Here is a 24,605-nt window from a genome sequence, read left to right as displayed (position 1 = left end):
TGCTGGGCCTGTCGGAAGGCGAATGGGGGCTGTCCGTGAGGCTGAGCAGCTCCGACAACCATGGCCTTGCTGGCCACCATGGAGCTATAAGAATGATGCTGAGGTGACAAGACTCCTTTATCTTGCATATCACCCTGTGGATCAGCAGTGTGGGTGGGAAGGTGTTAGGCAGAATCCTGTGCAGTTCCCTTGGGGAGCACTACAGAAGATTAGGACTACAGGTGAGAGCAATAAATCCCCTTTGGTATCAGTCAGCACCACAAAGATTTAGTTGGTAGCTGTGGCTGGGCAGTCAGACTTATCTCAAGAGGGAGAAGATCAGTATTCAGGGTTTACACAATAGGCCTACAGTACTATGGCACAAGGAAACACTGACCAAAGCTTTTCAGTAAAAAAAAGTAGATATATTTATTTTATACACTTCTAGTAAAACATATTTATCACAGTCATCAAGCAAGTTAAAATAAGTCAAAGAAAAATATACACACTCCCTAGCTAAATTGTAGACCAAGTGAACCAGAGTGAAAACTGAGCAAAAACGGCACAGTGAAAACCACACACCAGGGATACCCTAGCAATTTCTCAAAAGGGAGGGAAAGCACAGGTTATACAGAACTATCTTCTTACACCCCCTAGCAACACTTCCCATAAGTTTGTGAACCAGTTTAAGCAAGGCAGTGCATCAGTATAGAAAATACTTAAATGAAAACTGAGCAAAATGGCATTTCACAAGGTTTAAAAGTGGGAAGGAAAGGGTGGTTATAAGAAGTAGGTGCACCAACACAGTTCTAGTTGAGAAGCAATCTAGAGAAGGCAGTTCTAACAAATTTTGCCAGAGTCAGTAGGCCTGTGCCATAGTCAGTGGTACAGGGCAAGGGCCCAGGAGCAAAATGTTCTTGTAGCTGCAGACAAGTCTTTGATTAACGATTTTGAAAAGGTGGATGCAGAAGGTGAAGGACAATGTTAAGAGAGAGGGGCGGCCAACCCAACAGGTAGGTAAAGGATTTAAAACACCTTTAGCCCTACCGCGAAGAAAGGATGGCCTAGCGGAACAATGTACCTTTAAAATGAAGAAGTGGCTCCTGCGGTGGCGGTCGTTTCTGGTAGTTCCTGCAGTTCGAAGAATCCAGCAGAGGAAGAGAGGCTCTTGTCGTGGAGGAAGGTACGAGTTACTGCACTACCCAGGGATGAAACCAGCCTTGGTGCAGCCCGACAAATAAAAGGTACGCTCCTTTAAATCGCGAGCACAGTGTACTGGCGATTCGACCAAGGCAGGTCCGGGAATGCGAATGGCGAACTGGTTGGCCCCACCAGATCAAGGGAAGAAGGCTCTTGCAGATAAGATCTTCTCTCGTCATGTGGAGAAAAGTGGTGAGACGCTGCAGAAGGGCTTCACCGGTGGTTCAGTCGTTGCAGAGGTCTTTGGCCTCTCTCCTCTTCGGCTTCTTAGTTCCAGTGGCGACGTCTTGCTCTTCCAGTCCTCAGGGCCCTGCTTTTATGCAAAAAGATCCCCATTCATACAGCCTAGCTGTCACTCACACAGTGGAGTGGCCTTCTTGGCGGGAGACCCTCCAGCCTATCAGGATAGAGTGCGACATGGGTTGCTGAGGCAACCCTGTCCAGGGGTCCTACTCCCCCTCCCACACAATGGACCTACCCCAGACTCCGTGGTGCCAAAAGGAGGGCTTCTTGGTAGAAGCCCGCCAAAAGGACGAACAAAGAATCCCCGACCTGGGTTAGGCGTTTAGAGAAAGACACAAGAAAGAAGTTATATTAAAGTTCTGGCAAATAAAACCTACCGGTGTAAAGTTAATATTAAAATGCACCGGCGGTATGTTAGAGGCTGTCAGAAAAGGTGGTAGCATCGAACAATGGGAAAATCCCATAGGAAAATATTTGCGGTCAAATATTTACGGTAGTAACCACTGCCACCAGCCAGAAACTTTTGAGAGAGGGACTGTACGGTACCCTCTCGAAAATTAACATAAGGGAAAAGCTATTAACCCTTTCCAGTACCTCCATTGTAAGGTGGGTTGTACTGGTTTAGTTCATAAAAATTGACTAGTAAAGTCAATTGGGACTTTACATGCCCTGGAAGACCGTAGTCAGTTTGGGGGTCGCTACGACACCGCTGTGTCACTGCACAGAGGGTGCTGTGTAACATGTGAATAAAGATGGTTCCTACGGAGGTGAGAAAAACCCCATAGACATTATACACAAAAACAGCCTAGAACACACACAGCAAAAATGCCTAAGAGTGGGAAAAAGAGTCACTTTTAGCATGAGAAAAAAACAAACCCTTCAAATCCAGCAAAGCTGCTGGGGGACTCTATAGGTAAGGGAAATTAGCCATAGAATGAGAATTCTCCCTAACAGAAGGTGTATGCTATCATGCCGTTCCACTGACCAAGCAAAAGGTACAATTGTCAGTTGACAAGTACCAGCCCTCTGAGCATTCATGTGTAACCACACACTAAAAAACCAGAACAATCCCTTCCACTGAGCAAAAACCTTATTTAAGTGACTTAGAGACAAAGGCATAATAGATTTGTTTAATGTATGTTCTTATTTATATAATCTGACAAACATCATTGTAGAAATGTGTACAAAAAACAATAATTATTGGTTAAACAAACATTAAAATCAGAAGTATAAAAAAGCACCACACCAACCGGTGAGCATACGTCTCAAACAATTCCTCATACCCTTTCATCCCCATTCACACCAATATCATTCATACCTGTGCAAAAAATAGCAATCTCTATTGTATGTTCTAAACGCAGAACAAACGGTCTATACCCATAGATCCTTAGATGCTGAGCATGACCTATCTCAAAGTGCATCAATATATATTCTAAAGGTGGTACATATTATAAAATGTCTTTAAATATATATAATTGCCACAATATTTCTGCATAACCCAAGTAGAGTCCAACCCCTGGATAGAGTAGGACCTCTGGTCTTGTCGACTTTAGTTTCGGACAACTGATTGGTAGAACAATTTCCAACTAGTGCACCTCATCAGGACATACAAATATAAAAATACATTCTCAAAAAACAATCCGTCGATTGGCCGAATGAGTTGCAAACAGGAAGGAGAAAGGAGAAGGAGACAAAAACAAAAAATATGTTTCAATAACTTTCTGTGACCATTCATACTATATAGTACAACACTGATAATTAAAAACATAGCTAATATTCCTCGCCTATTCGGTGCCCCGTCCATCTTGAGGCATCGTATGTATTAATTACTTATCAATTTGAAAAAAAGAGAAAAAAGAAAACTAATTTCTTATATATTTAGAAAAGGTTATATTGCTGCCCACTTCCAAACCAACAAGGACTACCCCAAGTGGGCCAGGCACGCATAGAGAACCAAAAACTAGCAGGGCGAGCATAAAATGGGGACCTGTGCGTCTTCCCCTCCAAATAAACATTATCCCTAAGGGGCCACAATGGAAATTCTTCAACCATGTACATCTACAATTTACTTTTCTGATTTTTAATCCTTTGTGTGCTATCTGCTTCCGAATTATTGTAACCTCTAGTTCCCAGTTTCTTACCCACAAGGACGTGTTCATCAAGCGGTTCTTTGCCGTACTGATTCACCGTAGTGTGCAGTGATTTGCGGACTGTTCCACAGATTGAAATCTTGCAGCAATGGTCTTATTAATTCCAAAAAGTTGTATCACCCTCACTTGTACCAATGAGTTTACATGCCGGTGGCTCAGTTGATTCTACAAACATAATGTTGGAGTCAATTCTGGCAGTTATGTCTAAACTAGTCCTGATATAGGTAGTTAGTGCCCATCGTTGTATTTACCTTGTCAGAGGGAGTCCCGAATGGCAATCCAGACGGCTTCACCTTTGTCCAGAAAAGTCTAGTATACAGAGTCCGAGCGAGATTCCACTTCCGTGTTGCTCGCTGGAATCTGGATCAAAAATGTACAACAAAGATTTTACCAAGAGGTGTGCATGGTACCACCCTCAGTCCTATCCCAAGACTACAGACCCCTAAAGTGACATCAGTCCACTGTGTACATTGCCTCGCCGGCCGCTGCCCTCCCCAGGGAGCAGTGATCCAAGAGAACCAGCAAACCGGTTGCTGGCTCCCAGGAAAACTCGCCCAGGGGGCTGCCGCAGCACACGGTCGGAGGCAAGGCACTGTGTCGCCCCGTCTGAGGGGGGCGTGGTCATTTTCCGCTACACCGCGCTGCCCTCGGCCAGCAGGCATGACAAGCATGATGCAAATTCCTCCATGCCAGCATCCGCCCTTGATAGGTCGCAGGCTCACGTGAAGCGTCCGGGGGGCCCTCTATTATAACGTCACATAGACAACAAACACTCCGCCGAATTTACCGAAGGAACGTCCCACGCGCTCTCTCCCAGTCACGTGAAAAAAACAGGTTAACCCTCCATTTTCCACGTGAGAACCTCTGGTTTTCGTTGTCCGCTGTCGCGCTGTCTGCGTTTGTACTCTACGCTCTCAATCAGAGCTACATAGGGAGGTGCCAAAAGCGACACTACGTGCACGTTTGTGTCACATGATAGTGTCTTGGTTTGTTAAAGGGCCAAGGCATGCTGTACCATAGCTCTGTTGTTGAGTGACCAAACCCATAGAGACCGATGTATCCAGCAAGCCAATCCTCCAAATAACAGCCACCGTAGGGGCAGATGGCTAAATCACCTCATTACTGTGTATATATAGTTGCTGGCGCATAACGACCCAGCAACATATTTTCATCCACATTCCTGCGTATGCTTAACACCAAACGAAAAGGTGAAAAGGTGAACACCTGATAGAAATTGGAAGGCCAAAAGATACAGAGACTCAATGTTGTAGCAATAAGGGCCATTGGATGTCTTCATTAAGGCCGATTTCATGCGTTTTTAATCTGTGAATCCATTGTTGCTCCAATTTAGTCAATCTGAATTGTATGGAGTATTGATTAGTCTCCTGGGATAATTGATCTATTACTATCCAGTGCAAGTCATCTTCTGTATGGTCTTTGTTGGCAAAGTGTTGGACCAACGGTGCCATCATATACTTAGTCCAAATTCTCGATCTGTGCTCGCTGATTCGAATGGAGATTTTTCTTGTCGTCATACCGACATATAGCAAGTTGCACGGACACTGAGTAACGTTACTAGATACAGTTTGTGAATTGGCGAAGTTGCCAATTAAAGGCCCCATGGTTAAACCTGGTAGTTTTCGAAGACAAATAACAGACGCTACATTTACCACATGGAAAGTGTCCCGTTAGGCGTTCTTTTTCATGACTCCAAGCGGCTCTAAGACTGTTCTGTGCAAAGTTGGTTCTAATGGCTGGCAACCTAGATTGCACCAAGCGGTCGCGTAAATTCTTAGTGCGTTTTAAAGCAAACAGCAACTCACCAGTGCAGCCTGTGCTGGTGACTAAATGCCAATGTTTCTTGATTAATTTCTTAATCTGCACAGTTTGTGGCAAAAAGGTTGCTACAGACACAAGCCGATCTGTCTCAGGGTTTTTCTCCCTCGGACTCAAAAGGTGTTCTCTCGGTGTCCAACGTGCCCACTTTGCTGATCTCTTAATACGTTTTCGCCTCTCTCCAAGAGTCTATTCCCTAAGACGTTAGCATGTTGCTCAAAGTCAACCAAATTGGTACAATTACGTCGGAGTCGGAGAAATTGCCCATAGGGCAAATTGTCCTTCCTTCTGGGAGTGAGGATGTTGGATTGAATACTCCAATAACGTATTGCGATCAGTCTCCTTCCTGTACAATGATGTATGTATATGGCCTTGCTCGTGTGTAATGACCAATCCTAAAAAGGTAGTTATATATAATCCGAGTGACCTGTGAAAATGAGGTTAGAATTGCAATTGTTTAACATTTTAACTGCCACCCCCCCCCCCCAAGGCCTTTTTTGGTGATTTCGTTATTTTGCCATTCAATGCCTTCTAACGTTTTCTGTTTCATTAACCCCTTCAGTGCCAAGGACCAGGGAGGTAATCCCAAGAATGAGCTACCTCGCCCTTAGCACTTAAGGGTTTAACCAAACCAGGAACGCATCCAGTTCTTTTGTGCCTTTCCAAATGAAAGAAATGTCATCGATATTTCGTTTTCAGTCCGAAATATAGTTTCCAAAAGGGTTGTTGTTATAAAAAGGAACTGATCTTCGAATTCGGCCATATAAATGTTTGCAAGACTCCGGGCAAATGCTGCCCCCATAGCCGTACCCTGTTTTTTAGATGTAGATATCATCCAAGAATTGGAAAAAATTATTGCACAAGGCAATTTCTAGAAGACTTAGTAAAAAACCCGTCGGTATACCATCCGGTATTGGACGATTATTCAACTTCTGCTTGATGCAAGTCACCGCTACCTTCAGGGGAATACTGGTATAAAGAGCGGTGATGTCTGATGTGACCAACAAGTTGGAATTGCCCTCTATCCTCAGTCCCTCGTAATGGTTGATTTTTGCCATGGTGTCTTTTGGAAAGGATGGAATATCTTCTGCTAACTCATGGATAACTTTCTATGCATTTTCCAACTGATTCCAGTATGGAGCCACAAAGTGGGATTATAGCCCTTCCTGGGGGATAAATGCAATTTCTGTGCACTTTTGGTAGTGCATATATAGTGGGGATCCGACATTCTCTCAGAGTCAAGAAACAAGCTTCTTCTGTAGTGAGGAACCCGCCTCTATGCCATGTGTGCATAGGTCTTGCAAGGTTCCCATGAGGTCATCTGTGGGGTCCGAGCGAACCTTTTCACAGTGATTTGTGTTAATAAGGGTATATACCATGTTTTCATACCCCTGTGTGTCATCACCACTATCCCCACGCCGTTATCCGCTGATTTAATAACTATGGGTTTATTGTCAGCTAGTGATTTTAAGGCCTGGTTTTCTTCCAGGGACAGATTTCTGTTTTACTGTGAAGTCCTAGATTGGTTATGTAATCTGGGTAGAGCTTTGAGGATCATCCTTTCAAAGGTAATGATCTCTGGTGGGACTTCATTCATACCTGGTGTAAAGGAAGATTTAGGTCTGAAGCCTGTTAAAGACAGATCGATCTTGTCATATTTCTCCATAAAGAAAGCTCGAAGTCTAGTAGTTCTAAAGAAACTCCTTAGTTCGATTTCTAAGTTGTTGATGGAGGTATCTGCAGTTGGCACAAAGCTCAACTCTTTCTTTAGGACACTTTCTTCTGCAGGCATAAGTGGATGTTTGGACAATTAAACACTGCTGTTTCACTATATGTTACCAGGGATAACCCCGTTGTCTCGTGTGGAACGTTTGTAATTGCCCCACTGGAGGCCCATTGCCACTGAATCTGAAATGCGTCGCCCAGGGTGCCAAGGCCCTGTCCCTGCCAGGACACAAACTGTTGGCACTTCCTGTTGCCCCGGGAGGCAAACAGGTCCACCTGGGGTGCCCCCATCTGCTGAAGATCTCCAGCAGCACCTGGTCGTTAAATTGCCACTTGCAATTGTCTGCTCCTAGTCTGCTGAGTCTGTCCGCCACCAAGTTGGATTCCCCCGAAGGTGGACGGCCCTGAGGTAGATGTTATTCTCCAGGGCCCATTCCCACATGCTGACCGCTAGTCTGCACAGTGCAGGGGATCTGGTACCTCCCTGCTTGTTGACATAGAACATGCTGGTGGAGTTGTCCGTCTGAATGAGGACCACCTTGCCCACAATAACTGGAAGGAAGGCCCTGAGCGCTAGCCAGATAGCCTTTAATTCCAGCCAATTGATGTGGTACTCCTGCTCCTGTCGGGTCCAGACTCCGTGGACACTGTGGTTGTCCAGAGTGGCCCCCCCACCCCTCGAGAGATGAATCCGTAGTAATGGTGACCTGCGGGGTCGGCTGCTGAAAAGGTTTGCCCGTCCGTAGGCTGCAGTCCCTGGACCACCATGTGAGGTCCAGGTGAAGAGAGGGAGGAATGTTGATCATCTCCGCCTGAGAGCCACGCTCATGGTTCCATGCTGCTGTGAAGTGCAGCTGTATCCTTCTCATCCAGAGTCTCGTCTTGGGAACTGCCAATAGGATCGCTCCCATGAGGCCCAGTAGGTGTTGGTACCACCAGGCCGATGTCACTTCTCTGTTGAGGAGGTGAGCCATGGCCCTCCTGGTGGCAATGATCTTGTCCTCCGAGGGGAAAATGCTCTCGGAGTCCGTGTCCCAGATGACCCCCAGAAAAGTCAGTCTCTGTGTAGGCTGCAGCTGTGACTTTTTGAGATTGAGCGAAAAGCCCAGATCGTGGAGTGTGTCCATAACGGCGTGGGAAGTGTGGCGCACCGCTTCTGGAGATGTGGCCCTGATGAGCCAGTCGTCGAGGTAAGGGTAAATGTGGTGGTCCTGGGCCCTGAGGAGGGCCGCCACAGTATTCATCAGTCTGGTAAAGACAGTGGGGGCCGAGTTGAGGCCAAAGGGAAGCACCTTGTATTGGAAATGGTAGCCATTGATTCTGAATCGTAGAAAAGAATGACAAGGCTACCAAATTAGGACGTGTGGATACGCGTCTTTCAGATCCAGGTAGCACATCCAGTCTCCCTTGCACAATGTCTCCACTATGAGCGCTGGCGTTACCATCGTGAATATTTGATTTGCAGGTGTGTGTCCTTCCCATGAATTGTAGTAAGGCTTGTTAGCAAGACATGCCTAGTCTTCACAATGGCACTCTTCTGAGGCCTCTTCCTCGTCTCAGTACCTAAGAAGTGCAAGTTGGTGTGCATTACTTCTAAACACCTCTTCCTCATCCTAGTACTGTCAAAAGTAATGTGTGGATAAATGAGGGGGTTAACTAAGAATAGCCCATAAAATGGGGGAGGGTTAGGTTTGTTATCAATGGGAAAAGGGGTATACCATGTCCCGCCCAACTCATATTTAATACTTTTTGCCCTTTTTCTGGTACCTCTGGACTGATGGTATCTCATACCTTTTCGTTGATTAATGGGACATGGATAACAATATCCCATTACTGTCTTCGGAATAGAGGGTTCCTTTTGGAAGGGACGTGGAAAATACTGCATCTCACCAAGTAGGTCTCACTCCAAATCTACAAGGACCCTCCACCCAGGAGATACTCCCTCGCTTCTCCACCCCCAGTGTTGGGATCCAAGAGCAATGGCCTTTCCCTTGCCACCAGTGCAGAAGGTCTCAGGGGAGTGGAAGTGAGAATACACTCAAGTGTATTATACACTTGAGTGTATTCTCACAATACAACACATCTGGAAACTAACGAAAGGGAGAGGGCAGAGGGCAGTGGAGTGGTCTTGGATTTTGAAGCTTTCAGGTGATGTACTCCAGTGTCATAAATCCCCAAGGTATCTTATGAAAAGTATATGGTAACCAAAAAGGATACAATTGATAGGGGTCCTCCGGATCCTTGAATTCACACGATTTGATAGAAGTGATGTCAATTTAGACCTCCCAAATGATACAGCTCTCTGACTGGTAAAACAGGCAGAGAGAAGGATCACTGGAAAGGGTGTGGGAGAGTATTAGGAAGGCATCATAGGAAAAATAAAGCATGATGAGAAACTATCTCAACTAACCTCTCTGATAGAATGGCAATAATGCAAATTCCAACATTAACCTGAAGGCTTAGAACTGGAGTATTCACCAAAGTCAATGAAGAAATCCAGGAAAGAAAACCAACGACAAAGGAGGGAAGGTTAGTAAGGGAGACTTATCCCGAACGGCACGAGGCTCTCGCTAGATACCGGGCTGGTGCACCACAGGATAGTGTCCCTAGTTCTGTGCACAGACACCTTCAAATAAAAGTTGTAGATACACCTTCCTTTCCCACCAGGAACAAAACAAATTGAAATGAGTATACCTGTTATTTCCCCACAGGTTCAAATCAACCGCGTGCTGGATACACGCAGACCAAGTACACGCAGCCAGAACAGCCGCGCTTGAAGAGTTCCAGCGTCCGCGTGTGATTTTATACGCGAACCAAGTACACGCAGCCAGGACAGCCGCGCTTGAAGAGTTCCAGCGTCCGATTTTACATGCAAACCGAATACACGCAGCCAGGACAGCCGCGCTTGAAGAGTTCCAGCGTCTGCGTGTGATTTTACACGCGAACCAAGTACACGAAGCCAGGACAGCCGCGTTTGAAGAGTTCCAGCGTCCGCGTGTGATTTTACACGTGAACCAAGTACACGCAGCCAGGACAGCCGCGCTTGAAGAGTTCCAGCGTCCGTGTGTGATTTTACACGCGAAACAAGTACACGCAGCCAGGACAGCTGAGCTTGAAGAGTTCCAGCGTCCGCGTGGGATTGAAAGCGGAAACTTACACGCGGACAGGAAAACAGCATACAAATGAAACAGGAACCCACGTGTGAGAAGACACGCTCACAAAATCTGCTGAAAGCAGATACAGGAGAATCGCGTGTGAAGGAACACGTCGATGAAGGCCAAAGAAGCAACTGACGGGATGCGAGGACGCAGATGAAAAGTTCAGCTACCAGGACGCCAAAATGTTCAATCAGAAGCAGTGAGCCACGTATCCACGCTGCTTATGAACGTTCTGCCGTAAAACACGTGACAATCCTGAATCACGTGAATTCAACGACGTGAATAATGCAGACATCGTTTTCCTGGGAATACATCAAACAACCTCCATCTCGAATAAAACGGTCTAGCAGTTCTATGAGCATAACCCGTTCTGCGTACAGACGGAGTTCCAGATCCAGAGGTAAAATGTCCAGCATGCATGACATTCAGATTAATTGCAGGGGCAGCAATATGAGATCACTGAAAAATCCAGTAAGGGGACAAAACGGGAGTCGACAAGCAGGCAATTGAGTCAGCGCACACAGTGGAAACATGCAACCCTTACCCTGGTGAGAGAACAGATGAAAGCGGAGTGATACGCATACTAATACACAGGTTCTCCCTTGTTCCTCTAAAACCATCAAGGACCACATTGACACCCAGGTTCCTCCTTTGGCCAACTTCGGCAACCACTCCTTGGCCACTGGAGACTTCACTTCCCCACTGAAGCACTCCCTTGTGCACCCTTTTCTTAAGAAACCCCCAGCCGGCCCCTCATGCCCTGCTAACTACCGCCCAATCTCCATCACTCCTTTCCTGGGCAAACTCCTAGAAAAGCTGGCCATCTCCCAGCTTAATCTTCACACTGAATTGGTTGGTTGTCTCCATGACATCAGTCTGGCTTCACAACAACCAGAAGCACGGAAACTGCTCTCCTGAACATAATCGTGAAGACCTGCTCTCCAAGCTTGACAGCAATACCCCGTGTCCTCATCTTACTTGATCTCTCTTCTGCCTTTGACACGGTCAAACATGCCATCCTGCCGTCTCCCTGATAACCTGGGTATCAACGATCAGGGCTTGGCTTGGCTGACCTCTTTCCTCTTCGATCGACCCTCCCAGATCCAACTTGGGTCCTTCCTCTCTTCTATCCCTACATGTGGTGTTCCCCAGGGGGTCTAATCTCTCTCCTTGGCTGTACAACCAATAACTGGCACTTCTTGCCCACCGCATTGCCGCTCTCTGCCCCAACTTTCAGTGCTATGCGGACGACACTCAGCGCATTTTCAGGCTCCCTTCCACCACCTCTTCTTCTCTCATCTCGCACTGTCTGTCCACTATCCAGGACAGGTGTGCTGCCAACAATCTGTCTTAATGCCAGTATTACTGAGATTCTCCTCATACCTGCTCCCTCCTTTCCTGGCGCTCTCAGGCGGCCTCACTTGACCCGCCTCCTTCTCCCACTTGTGAGGCTAAAAACCTCGGGGTTATCTTTGACTCCACTCTCTCCTTCTCTCCTCACATCTCTGACGTCTCTAAGAGGTCACACTACCAGCTGCACATCCTCAGAGGCATTCTTCCTTTTCTCTCCCTCCCCAGAAGCTCACGGTCTCCAGAGCTCTGGTTCTCTCTAGGCTGGACTACTGCAACAGCCTCTTTCTAAATCTGCCTGCCTCTACTCTCTGCAACTCATCCAGAACAGGACTGCAAGACTTGTCCTTGGCCTCAAGCCCAGGGATCGTATCTCTCCAGAACTGAAATCTCTGCACTGGCTGCCAATGGCAGCAAGGATTAAGTTCAAAACCCTCTGTATTGTCCACAAGGCCTTCTGGGGCCTCAATACAACCCACTCTCTCTCCCTAAATATCTTCCTTCTCGAGCTCCTTGCCTATCTGCCTTCAACTGCCTCAGGGTTAGTCGCTTCTCCAAGCAACAAGTTGGTCGTAGATCTCCTTCTTAGGCTGGGGCCTCCCTCTGGAACAGCCTCCCTGCCTCTCTGATACTTGAGGAGAACCATCTCCGGTTCCGGAAGCACCTCAAGACCTTCCTCTTTGCTTCTGCTTTCTCTTCTCCTCTCCCCTGCTGAACTCCTGACTGAAACTGCACTGGTCACCTGGCTACCCTCTGATCTCGGGCCCAGGTCCCCTCCCCCGCCCGCTTGCATACCTGCACTGCCTCCCGGGCAACCCCTGCACTGGGGAGCTGTTTCTGTATCCCTATAGTCCCCCACCAGCTCTCGACACTTGATGTCTGCACTTAATCCTGCACTTGCCACTAGCTGGCCACACTTATATCTATTTTTATTTATTTAATTTATTCTTTACTGCTGATCCTATGTACTGCACTGCACTGTCCCCTCCCCCCACACACTTATCCATTCCAACCTTCCCTGCACCTGCGCAGTCTCAATGTCACCTGGCCTAGTAAGATCGTTGTTTGTCTTCTCTCTCTTCCTCCTCCCTTGCCTCGTCGCGCCTTGAAACACTTGTGTATATAAACGTTATAAATGCCATATCATATCATCAGATCATATATCAATACAGGTAAATTAAATGTGATATTTATCATTAATTTAGTTTTGAAGAGATCTTTTGCATAGATTAAACTCAGTACGCATAACATCAAAAATCCTTCTTAGAAAAACAATAGAGGTTACCTGTGGCTTGGGATTGACAGATGTTAAAGTTGTGGCGTATTGCTAGGCCTTCTAAGACCAGTTCATCAGCTACACTTATCAAGCCATCACTTTTCTTCTTTGTTATGGTCAGTGTGTAGATATCGTCATTGACACCCAGCACTGTGGCCGTTAAGTCTTGATCCACCACTAGGGCCTTAAAGTAGTCCACTGCTGACGCAGACCACTCATCTGTCTTTGGCATCACTCCTTGAAAAAGTTAAAAGACAGTCTAATGAATATTTCAAATGTCATACCAGTGTTCTAACCACAGCTACCATGAACAAACACACACACGCAAACATTAATAAACACTATATATATGTATCCAACATGTTCACAAACCAATTCCCACAAGACAAGAATCCTGGATTTCAGATGTTTCATTTAAAGTTCTCAAAATGCTCTGTAATTGGACAAAGAACACTCCTATAGAGCCTGTATACCTAGTAAATACCTTTGAATATTAAAATTGTGCAAGTTATGGTTTGCACAATAATTACATTAAACATAGACATAGCTAAAAGATTTCTGTTTACCATGATGAATTAAGTTGTTTTACTATGTCTAGCTAACCTAATAGTGCTCAAGCCCGAACATTAATGCACCTAAACCCAAAGCTTCTTACTAACCACTGCATGCACATCCAGAGCACTCTGCAGATCCTACATCATCTCTTAAGCTGGTGAACTGGCTACCTGCAAAAAGGATCCAAATACCCCATTGGATTCAATAGCAGCTGTGATTTTACCATTGAATCCAATGGCTAGGTGGCTTTCCACATCCATGGGATGAAAGAGTGAGCACCATAATATGTCTAAACAGCTTAACTATTGGAGACTAAAAAAAAAATTCTTAGAACAATTCAGGGTTTTTATTCCGAAACTGATGACCCCAGGTTGGTCACCCCATGGATGGGGTGTCTTAAATAACATATAACTTACCTTCTGCAAAGTTTTTGTGATGGATAAATCCTTACTCCCAGAGATTGCTCATCTTTGAAATACGTTCAAGGAAGAGACTGGACAAGTTTATATGAGGCAACAAGTGGCAGACTGCAGCTCTGTGCCGGCTCCACTTTGTGTCATTGGCACCAGATAGGGCAGAGATAAATATATGTAGTCACCCATTTTTCATTACCATGGTTTAGCTATTTTTCTCCACACTCAAAGGTCAAGGAAAGGAACTGTAGCACGCCACAGGGTAAGCAATGCTGTAGAGGGGACCGATAGGGACGCAGATGAGAAATCTGTGGGAGGAAAGGACTTAGACCAGAAACTTAGTTTGGTACAATGCAGAAGGTCTGCAACCTGCAGCACTCTGGGTGTGTTGAACTACTATTGCTATGCGAGTTGTAGGCTGAACCATCTGGAGAGGCTCAGGTTACAGACCCTTGCCCTAATGCAGGGTTCTGCAATCTTTGGCTCTCCAGATATTTTGGACTACAACTCCCATCAGCCCGAGCCAGCATAGTCAATGGTGAGGTATCATGGGAGTCATAGTCCGAAACATCTGGAGACCCCATCCCTAATAATGAGGACAGAATTACCATAACTTGTGCGATTGGTTAGCTAAGGAATTCAACCAGCAAACTCTAGCAAACCTATTTAACAAACCCTAGTTGTAGCTTCACAGATATCTAGCACAGGAACACCTCTCTGTAAAGCATACGCTGCAACAAGACTGCTACTTCATTGAGCCCAAAGACCCGTTGGGGGCCCTTAGTTAGCGGGAGCATAACATACCGAGATGCAGGATGCAACTCTGATTCTGTGCTTGGTGATGACCCTACCTGCACAAGAGAACGTCCAATGAGACAAAAATATGTCTGGGGTTGCTTGTGCTCTCGTGCAGGAACGATGTGATTAAGTAGGTTGGGCTGAATTTCCCCTTTTGGGGCGGGACCAAGCCTGATTTGCATATGATCTCTTCCCTTTTTGTAATGGTTTAGCAGGTGAAGAACGATGGTCTAGAGGGTTGCCCAGAGCAATGCTTAAGGTCAAGATTAATTCTAAACCTTTCAGCAATCAACTCCTTTGTTTTCCTGCCTGCACAAGAAGCAGCAAATGTCACAAAAAGCTGGTTAACTTTCAGCCTACTGGGGTCCCAACCCTGATAATGAAATATTACTTAAAGATTCAAGAAAAGTAAAAAAAGAAAAATAAGCAAATGATCTTCAGGGTGAGGTTGAATTCCCTTATCAACATCAGGGAGTGGAGGGGGTTGGGGGAAAGAGTATGGAGAAGAGCCCCACCCACAAATTAACGGTTCTAGGTTATTTAATCACGGGACTTTTCATTGTGGTTTTTTTTCCCCGCAAATTTTTTTGTTGAAAAAAAACCCATCAAATTATTTTTGGGGGGCAGGGGAGGGGGGTTTAATCGTCAAACCCCCTGTTCACTTTATTTTATTTTGTATTCCCTTAAACAAATGTTTTTAATTTTATTCCCCCCCCAAAAAAAATAAAAATAAATTCGCGGTAAAAAAACCAGCGATGAAAAGTCCCACGATCAAAGGACGGTATACCAAATTAACCTTCAATCACCTAGCTGAAGTGATAGCAACCAGGTTACCGGACAGAGAGAACAAGCGTGCAAAGGCTCACATGTAGCCACTATCAGGAATGTTGTATTCACTTGTCGGGCCCAATCCATCTACTTTTATTTGGCAACTGCATGAGAGATCAATCTGTGCATGCATTCTTCATTTGTTTGTGTATCTCTGAAAATTCATCCAATAAAAAAAGTTTTATCAAATTTCAAAACCAAATCTAAATCACATCGCACACCAACAAGCTGACGTGGTGGAAAAACAGAAATGGCATGAACATTAGACTGGAGAAGAAAAAACATTTTTTTTTTCAAGGATCCTCTTGAACACAGAGTTCCCCAAAGTGAAGTCCTCACCAGTGAGCAGTAACAAACAATCCAATGCAGAGGAAATAGAGCAGGCCATAGCGTTCAGGTCTCTATCCTGATACCAGCTGCAGAATCTGTATGATTAGGAAGCATAGACTGTAGCAGACAGTAAGTACTTTGTCGCAGATCTCCATTCCAATAACATGATATTCAGGTCCTCAATGGGACAAATTCAGTCTTTATGTCTTGGCCGCTCAACAGTCAAGTGTCGTATTCTCGTATGGAAGGAGTCTCAGGAGTATAAGTAACTTCTCAGGTAATTCCTTTTGTTATGTATTGCAGATCAGTAAGAGTAACTATGAATCCACCGGTGCCCACCACCTTCTTAACGGACAGGCTGGAAACTTCAGTTGGACACAATACCTTAGTGACATCATACATATGCTGAGTCAAAGGCGCTCGGCACAGACAAGACAGGTCAAAAAGGGAAGTAAGATGCAACAGCAACCATTAAGTTTGAAGCTGTACAAAAGTGGGTGAAGGATATTTCCTTTTGACTCAAAGCAATTTGACATTTTAAGACAGCAATGCGCACACGGAACAACCTCAGAAAGTTAAGGTAATACACAACTACTAGTTGTTAAGAATCTGCCATGCTGGAGCTGGCATCCAAACAGTAGTGCTTGAAGAAGGCTGAGGGCGTGGCCCATGTAGCCGCACTGCTGATGACCTGCCATGGAACGTGCCTCTGAAAAGCCACAGCTGTAGCTTTGGCTCTGATAGCATGGGCATGCATATTTGGCAGGAGCGGTTTGTGCTGCCCCTCATAGGCCTCCTTGATTGCCGTCACCATCCATCTTGCTATTGAGGCTTTGGAAGTCTGCTAGCCTGGCCTTGACCCACCGAAGGTGAAAGAGCTTCCGACTTGTGAAAGCTTTTAGTATTGTCCAGACAGAATTTTAGATGTGCCCGACGTCTAAACAGTGCAGCATCCTCTGAGCATCGTCCTTAGGGTCCATGAAGAAAGTGGGTAACATCATCTCCTCATTCAGGAGGAACGAGGAGTCCACCTTTGGTAAGAATGCAGGGTGTGTTCTAAGCGCTGCCTTGTTATTATGAAAAGTAGTGCAAGGCTCTGAAGCCACCAGTGCCTTGATTTCACTGCTACTGCGTGCAGATGTAAGGCCTCCAGGTAGGGCTGCCTTAGAAGTGACTAGCTTGATGTCCACGGACGCCCTGGGTTTGAATGGTTTATGAGCCTTGTTAAGGTCCCAAACCGGGTGTGGCTTTTTGATAGGTGGATTAGAGGAAGAAAATACACCCTCCTCCGTAATTCGTTGGTCTCGGATTGCCGCCAAATAGGTGAGACATGTGTCCACCTGCACCCGAGTGTGCGAGGGGTGCAGAGAAGGATAGGACGTCGTCCAGAGTGCAGGTCAATGGGTCGACCTCTGATGAAGCCTAGTGGCAGAACCTAGTCAACTTGCTTTTGTACTGGCTCCTAGTAGCCTCACTCCTGGCGCCCTGTATAATCTCTAGGTTGGCCCGATACAGATAGTAGATGCCTTAGTGCCTTAGTGTGACCTGTTCAGGAACCATGCTGTGAGGGCTAGTTTCTGGGGGGCGGGGTGGATGGCCATATCGCCCTGCTGTGAGATTAGGTGAGCTGGACCCAGCGGAAGGTGTACCGGGGCCTGATCCGACACGCTTTTCGCTTTTTCGTTTTCTGAGAACTATGCCTTGAGAGGATGACCCCAGAGGAGCCAGGCATCCCTGATCTTGCAGATTACCGGGTGAACCAGGGGAGCGGGAGGAAAGGCATACGCGTTCATGTTGTCCCATTGTTTCTGCATTGCGTCGCCCAGAGAGCCCCAGCCCTGTCCTTGGAAGGACGCAAACTGGGTGCACCTCCTGTTGCAAACTGGGGGCACCTCCTGTTGGACCGGGGGGCAAAGAGATCCACCTGAGGATGACCCCCTCTGTTGAAGATCCCCTGAAGGACCCATTTGTTGAACTGCCACTCGTAGTTGTCCGTACCCAGTCTGCTGAGCCTGTCGGCCTCCAGTGTGGACTCCCCCGGTAGGTGGATTGCCCTCAAATGCATGTTGTTCTCCAGAGCCCATTCCCAAATGTTGACTGCAAGGCGCATAGGGGAGGGGACCTGGTGCCACCCTGCTTGTTGATGTAGTACATGCTGGTGGAATTGTCCATCTGGATGAGGATTATCTTGCCACTGATCATGGGAAAGAAGGCTTTGAGAGCAAGCTAGACCGCCTTCAGCCCTAGCCAATTGATAAGGGCCTCCTGTTCCTGGAGAGACCAGATTCCTTGGACTCTGACTGTCCAGGATGTCTCCTCAGCCCAAGGAAGAGTCTGTGTTGATGGCGACCTGTGGGGCTGATTGCCTGAAAGGTTTCCCTATCCTCAGGTTGCAGTCCGTGCTCTACTAGACAAGGTCCTGGTGGAGAAAGGGAGGATGACCATCTTGAACTTGTCCTTCTGGAGACGTTTGTTCAACCAACGCAAGTCCATAATGGGTCTCAATCCCCAGTCTTTCTTTAGGATCAAAAAATAAGGAGAATACCATACCTTGTTCCTCTCCGCTACAAGCACCAGTTCTATAGCGCCTTTCTCCAGCAGGGACAAGATTTCCTGCGCAAGGAGTGGATCCAGAAGCTTCAAAGAGAGTTTCCCTGGTGGATTGTCGTGAGGCTGCTGAAAGAAGGGAAGGCAGTAGCCGTGGGCTATGGTATCCAGAACCCACGCTTCTGAAGTAATGGCCCGGCATTCTTCAAGATGCTGAGACAGTCTGCCCCCAACTGGCGAACCATGGGACATGGCCTCATGACTGTTTGGAAGCGGCTGCGGCAGTGCCTGAAGGCAAATGGGCAGCTACCCGAGCGGCTTTGGCACCACGATTCCCCCGACCACGATGGGTACTATTTCATTGGCCCGTTTGACTGGCGGCCCCTCTCATTCTACCAAAGGAGGAGTAGAAACCAAAAGAACCTCCCCCCCACTGCTGTCCCCTATGACGAAAAGGAAAAGGTTGACGCACCATGGTGCTCAAAGATTTTGCTGCAGCTTTTGAGGTCTGCAACCTCTCAAGGCTCTCGTCAGCCTTGCTGCCAAACAAATGTGTGCCATCAAAGGGCATGTTCAGAAGACGGGCCTACACATCCGGAGAAAAACCCCGAATTCCGTAACCATGCAAATCTGCGTATAACGGTGCTCGCAGCTATGGATCGGCTAACACTATCGGCCGTATCCAAACTCGACTGAAGGGATTCGCACATGGCATCCTTGCCGTCCTGCACAAGAGCAAGGAACCCATCCCTTTCTTCTCCCTCGGGAATATGCTCAGCAGCCAAAGAAACAATTCCACAGAGTGTGTGTGAAATCCTTGCCATGGCACACGTGGAGTTGGCCGATTTCAAGGCCATGCTGCCAGCAGAAAGTACCTTCCGGGCCCAACCGTCGAAGCGCTTGTCGTCCCTATCTGTAGGGATGGTAGGGTACGGTGCCTGCCTTGAAGTGGCCATAGCCGCCTGAACCACCAAACTCTCGGGAATGGGGTGAGTAGATAAAAAGCTAGGGTCGCTAACAGAAGGGCGGCATTTCTTAGTTAAAGATTTATTCACAGCCGGAAGAAATTACGGGGACTGCCAAGCAGCTGCCACCATTTTCTGCAAGGTAAGATGAAAGGGCAAAACGGGGTCAGAGGATGGACCTTGATCTAAAATGTCCGTCAGATCAACCTGCACAAAGTCTTCAGGAGGACTGGTCCAGCCCAGATACTCCGAGACCCTCGGGAGAAGTGTCCAATCCACTGGCATCAATGGAGGGTCTGGCGCAACTTCCCCAACTGACTATATCCAGAAAAAAGTGGAGCATCCTCAAGGTCACCAGGGTCCTCAACCTCCGACCTTTCCTCCTCTTCATAAATGTCATCCAGTGGGAGGTGAAACCCAGGCCTGGGGACAGGAGAGGGCCTGAAGGCCAAAACTGGTCGCACAGACTTCCCAGTAGCCTTCCTTGGAGGATCCACGATATCCAGGTACTCCAGAGGCAAATTTCAAGAAAAAAACCCTGAAGGCTTCTTCGACGTTGTGAGCGCCGAAGGCTTCGGTGTCGACACAGGGGCCGACGGCGCTGTGGGCTGGTACGATGGTAATGCGTTGACGTCCGAGTTGATGGACATGGTGCTGACCGAGTCGACACCGGCATTGAGCCCTCCGTAGGTAGCTGCGGCCTCGCTGGGGATGAGGACCGAGACCTAGAAACAAGTCTCTTGCGACTTCATGATTCCTTGTCCGTACGGGACCTTGACGGCTCCCGATGTGAGTCGCGCCGTGAACCCAAGCCCGAAGGTGTGTGAGCCATGGTACGAGACTGATACTGGCCGGCTTCATCAGAAGGCGCGACCAGACCCGTGCCCCGCCATTGAAAAATCGCCAACATGGATTGTTTAAACGCTGCCCATTCCTCCTGAGTCGAGGACTTTGTTGGGCACGTAACCTTCCTCGAGGCACCATCCTCCGAGGAGGACGGGGAAGGCAACCAGTGACAGCGCTTCCTAGAGTTCCAGGACGAGGAAGACGAGTGGTGGGATCCACTCCGGGACTGAGATCCCCGGGATTCTTTCCGACGCTGAGAGCCACCCTTCGAGTCGTCGGTGGAAACCCCCTTGGACTTGAACGTCCGGGACTTAACAGGCTTAGAGTAGCTACCCTCCTGGAGCTTCCCCTTCCGCAAGGTCTTGGCAGTCAGCGACTGCCATTTCGAGCAGTCGTCTGTGTCGTGCACAAATGCGGTGGGGGTCGGTGAGCGACATTTTCGATTTGCAGTCCCGGCAGGTCTTGAAGCCAGACCACGGAGTCAGAGGGGTCGAAGAGAAAAACATCGTAATGATGAACACACAAGGCGCGCCGAGTCTCACAAAGTTAACACGTTCGCGAAAAAAATGGAACTGAGGCTTCGAGCGCTGTGTGTCCTATTTATAACAGCCTGTGACGTCGCCCTCGACAGAGGCCTACGAGGGACATGGACCCGATGCCATTGACGGAGGACGCCCTCTGGCGAAAAAGTTTCCGTAGTGCACAGCTGTGGATTACATGTCAAAGATGTGGAATGCGTTGGAGGACACAATCCATTCGAAACATAGTTGTAAACATCTCATCACATTGTCTGTCGAAACTAGAACTGCAAGTCTTGACGAAGGGTCTCTCCTTTGTACTGTGAAATAGCACACTTCTTCGAGAAAAGATCGACTTCTTCAGACTGATGAGGAAATTGAGACGGACGGTCTTCTTCAACTCCTAGGAGGAAGACGCCATGGCATGCAAACCACACAGGTTCCTTGAATTGAACCCTAAGAGCACCTTCAAACCGCCAATTCAAAACCATTTACTTGCAGTATTTGAGAAAACGGTCTTACAGGATTTTAAGAAAATACAGTTTCAATCTAAAGCACAAGGAAACTTCTCTGTTAGGGAACGAAGATGTTGAAGAATTTGCTTGATAATAAGGAAGTTATCTTTAAACTGGCTGATAAGGGTGGAGCATTGGTTCTGATGGACCAGCAGGACTACCTGGATGAGGTTGAGCATCAGATTGAAGGCGGGGAAACATACAGAGAAATATCCTTTAACCCAACAGAGAAGGTACAAGCTCCCATCCAGGAGGTACTAGATGAAGCAGAAGGGAGAGAAGTTATATCTGAAAAAACCAGCCGCTTTTTGGAAAATAGACACCCGATCATGTACATACTACCTAGGATACATAAGAGGCTCAATCAAACCACCAAGACGCCCAATCATCGCTGCCACGGAGAGCCTCCTTGAACCGTTGGACAAGTATCTTGATAAGATCCTGCAGCCTTTGATCAGAGACACCCATGTTCGAGACACAATGCACTTCTTACAGAATCTTAAGGATGTACAATTTGTGAAAGGAAGAGAATCTCTTCACAATGGATGTTGCATCACTTTATACAAACATTGCCCATGAGGCAGGTATAGAGGCAGTGGAATGGCTCCTATTGAGATCAGAGAACTGTCACTTATATAAATATTTATTTAACACACTTTAGAAAATACACTAGCACTATAAATCAAAAGCAAGTTCCAACACAATCAGAAAAGTATTCACACCTCCTTTAGCAATTATTAGACAAGTCTAAGTCAAAACACCACTTTTTGTCAAAACAGAGGTGAGCGCGTAACTTCGATGGCACTCCAATAATTAGGTTAAAGGGAGAGGAAAAGGCAGGTCATAAAAATAAAACCGTTCCCAACACTTTTAAGAGACAAAAACAAGTTACTGAAGGCAGAGTATACTGTAGAGCCAAAGTTCATAGGCCAGGCCCACGTTGAATGGAGCAAGGCGAAATGTGCCCAAGATCACACAGTTTAGCAATGCATTCAAGTCTTTGTAGAAATGTTCAGAAGAGGTTGGGGTGATTCAAAAGACAAAGTTAGAAGGTCTGGGGGCCAACCCAGTTGGAAAGCCAAGGATTTAAGGGTCACCTTTAGCAATCCGAAAAAAGGGAGGCCAGGCAGAACACAGTACCTTAAAGAGTGAGGAAGCTCCAGCGGTGGCAGTTGTTCCTGGCAGCGGGTGCAGTTTGTGGTTTCGACCAGGGGAAGAGAGGATCTCGTCGAGGAGGAAACTTGGAGTCGTTGCACTCCCCAGGGAAGAAATCAGCCGCGGAGTTCGTCGGTTAAAAAATGTGTTCCTGGTATTCGCGGTCACAGTGGTGAAACTTGGCTATCAGGCCGCCGGGGTGCTTGGCACGGGCGATTCGACCAAGAGACGTCCTGGAAGGCGAAATGGCGAACTGGTTGATCCCACCAGCTCAGAGGGAGAAGACTCTTCCAGCAGAAGATCTCCTCTTGTCGTCGGGAAAGAGGTGAGGTTGTTGCAGCAGGGCTCCACCGGTGGTGTCGTCGTTGCAGATGGCTCAGCTTCTTCCCTCTTCGGACTTCTTAGGTCCTGTGGTGACTTCTGAAGTTCCAGTCCCAAAAGCCCTGCTTTTATGCAGAAAAACACCCATTCAACAGCCTAGCTGTCACTCAAACATGCCAAGTGGCAAGCCGGGCGGCTCACCACTGGGCCAATCAGAACAGAGTGCGACTTGAGTTGCTAAGTAAACACAGTCCAGGGTGCCAATTCCCCCACCCACACATCCTGTGGAACCCAGACAGAGTGGCACCAGTTGGAGGGCTTCTGTGGAGAAGCCCGCCAAAAAGTGGAACAAAGGGCCCGACCTTGGTTGGAGTTACAGAGACGGACACGAATGCCATTTTAGAAAAGAGTTCTGGCAAAAAGACCCAACCAGTGATTTAATATTAAATAAATAACATTGCACCAAAAAGTGGTGCGTTTAAAATCAATGGGAAAATCCCATAGGAAATATTCCGGTGGAATATTTTGCGTGGGAACCTCTGCCACCAGCCAGAAACTCGACAAGGGGGGACCGGACAGTGCCCCCTTGGAAACAGACCCAAGGGCAATCGAATTAACCCCTTCCAGTACTTCCACAATATGATGGTTTGTATGGTTCTGTTCACACTTTTGGACTAGTAAAGTCAATGGTGACTTTACATGCCCTGGGAGACAGTCAGTCCCAGGGTATGGAGTCCATGTTTGGGGGTCACTATGACACCCCTGTGTTACTGCACTGAGCGTGCTGTGTAACACATACACAAAAACAGATGATACCCTATGGAGTAAAAAATAAACCATAGCCCATAAGCACACAAAAAGTCAAAGACATACCTCAAATCATGCCTAAGAGTAGGAGGAAAAGAGTCTCACTCTTAGCAGGAGAAAAAAACAAACCCCAAAAAATCCAGCAAAGCTGCTGGGGGACTCACTAGGTTTGAGAAATTAGCTTTATAAGAGAATTCTCCCTAACTATGGAAACAATTGATAACGACTATACATTTCCTTGATGTGGAGATCTACACAAGGAATCAATCCCTGGAAACAAGAATATATACTAAACAGACTGATCGGAATAGTCTGTTAATGGCGACCGGCTTTCATCCATAGAGACCAATTGACAGTGTCCCGCTTAGTCAGTTCTTACGCTACCGAAGAAATATCTTGGAAAACTCTGAATATGAGCGTCAGTACTCCATGTTACAAACAAAGTTCACGTCAAGGGGCTACAACCCTACACTCATTTCGGAGGTGGAGGAAAAGGTGAGCCACATTGACCGTGAGACACTCCTTGCTCCGAAACCACCAAAACCCAGTGAATCCTTGGTCTACGTGACGACACACTCAACAGAGGGTAGGAGGATCAAGAGGATTATACAGAAAAACTGGCCAATGCTGAGAATGGATCCCCAACTTCAACAACTGTTCCAAGCCATCTCCCCCACCCCCCTAAATTTGCGTAAAGGAACATCAAGTTTCTACGCAGCAGTCTGGTAAAAGCTGATTTCCTGCGACCTCCTGCAAGAACTCAATTCAAGTGCACGGTGCCATGCTACAACTGTCAGAACTGTGGTAATAGCATCCAGGGAAACACCATTACACATCCCCATTCAGGCAAACCAATTGTGTTGAAACATTCATGCACTTATGATTCAAGTAATGTGATCTATGCATTTAAGTGCCCATGAGAGTATTACTATGTGGGGATGACCACAAGGAAGGTCAAGACAAGATGGACAGAACATAAGTCCAACATACGGACCAAAACCCAGAAATATCCAGTAGCTATGCATTTTCTAGAAGCCTGAGACACAATCGCACAACTCAAATGAGTGATCTTAGAGCAGGTAGCGATGGG

General features: G+C 47.0%; 1 protein-coding gene across 1 annotated transcript in view; it reads right to left on the bottom strand.

The window, feature by feature from the left end:
• Nucleotides 1-24,605, bottom strand: part of TDRD1 (tudor domain containing 1) — a 2,044,642-nt gene that overhangs the window by 168,901 nt on the left and 1,851,136 nt on the right. The window contains exon 23 of the mRNA XM_069611868.1: nucleotides 12,927-13,154. Coding sequence (XP_069467969.1) covers nucleotides 12,927-13,154 — 228 coding nt within the window. The remainder of the gene's footprint in view (nucleotides 1-12,926; nucleotides 13,155-24,605) is intronic.

This window comes from Ambystoma mexicanum, chromosome 8, assembly GCF_040938575.1.
Source record: "Ambystoma mexicanum isolate Mex_15411 chromosome 8, UKY_AmexF1_1, whole genome shotgun sequence".
NCBI classification, from domain to species: Eukaryota; Metazoa; Chordata; class Amphibia; order Caudata; family Ambystomatidae; genus Ambystoma; species Ambystoma mexicanum.
Note: the sequence above shows the minus strand (reverse complement) of the source record. Positions and strands in the feature narration are given on the sequence as shown.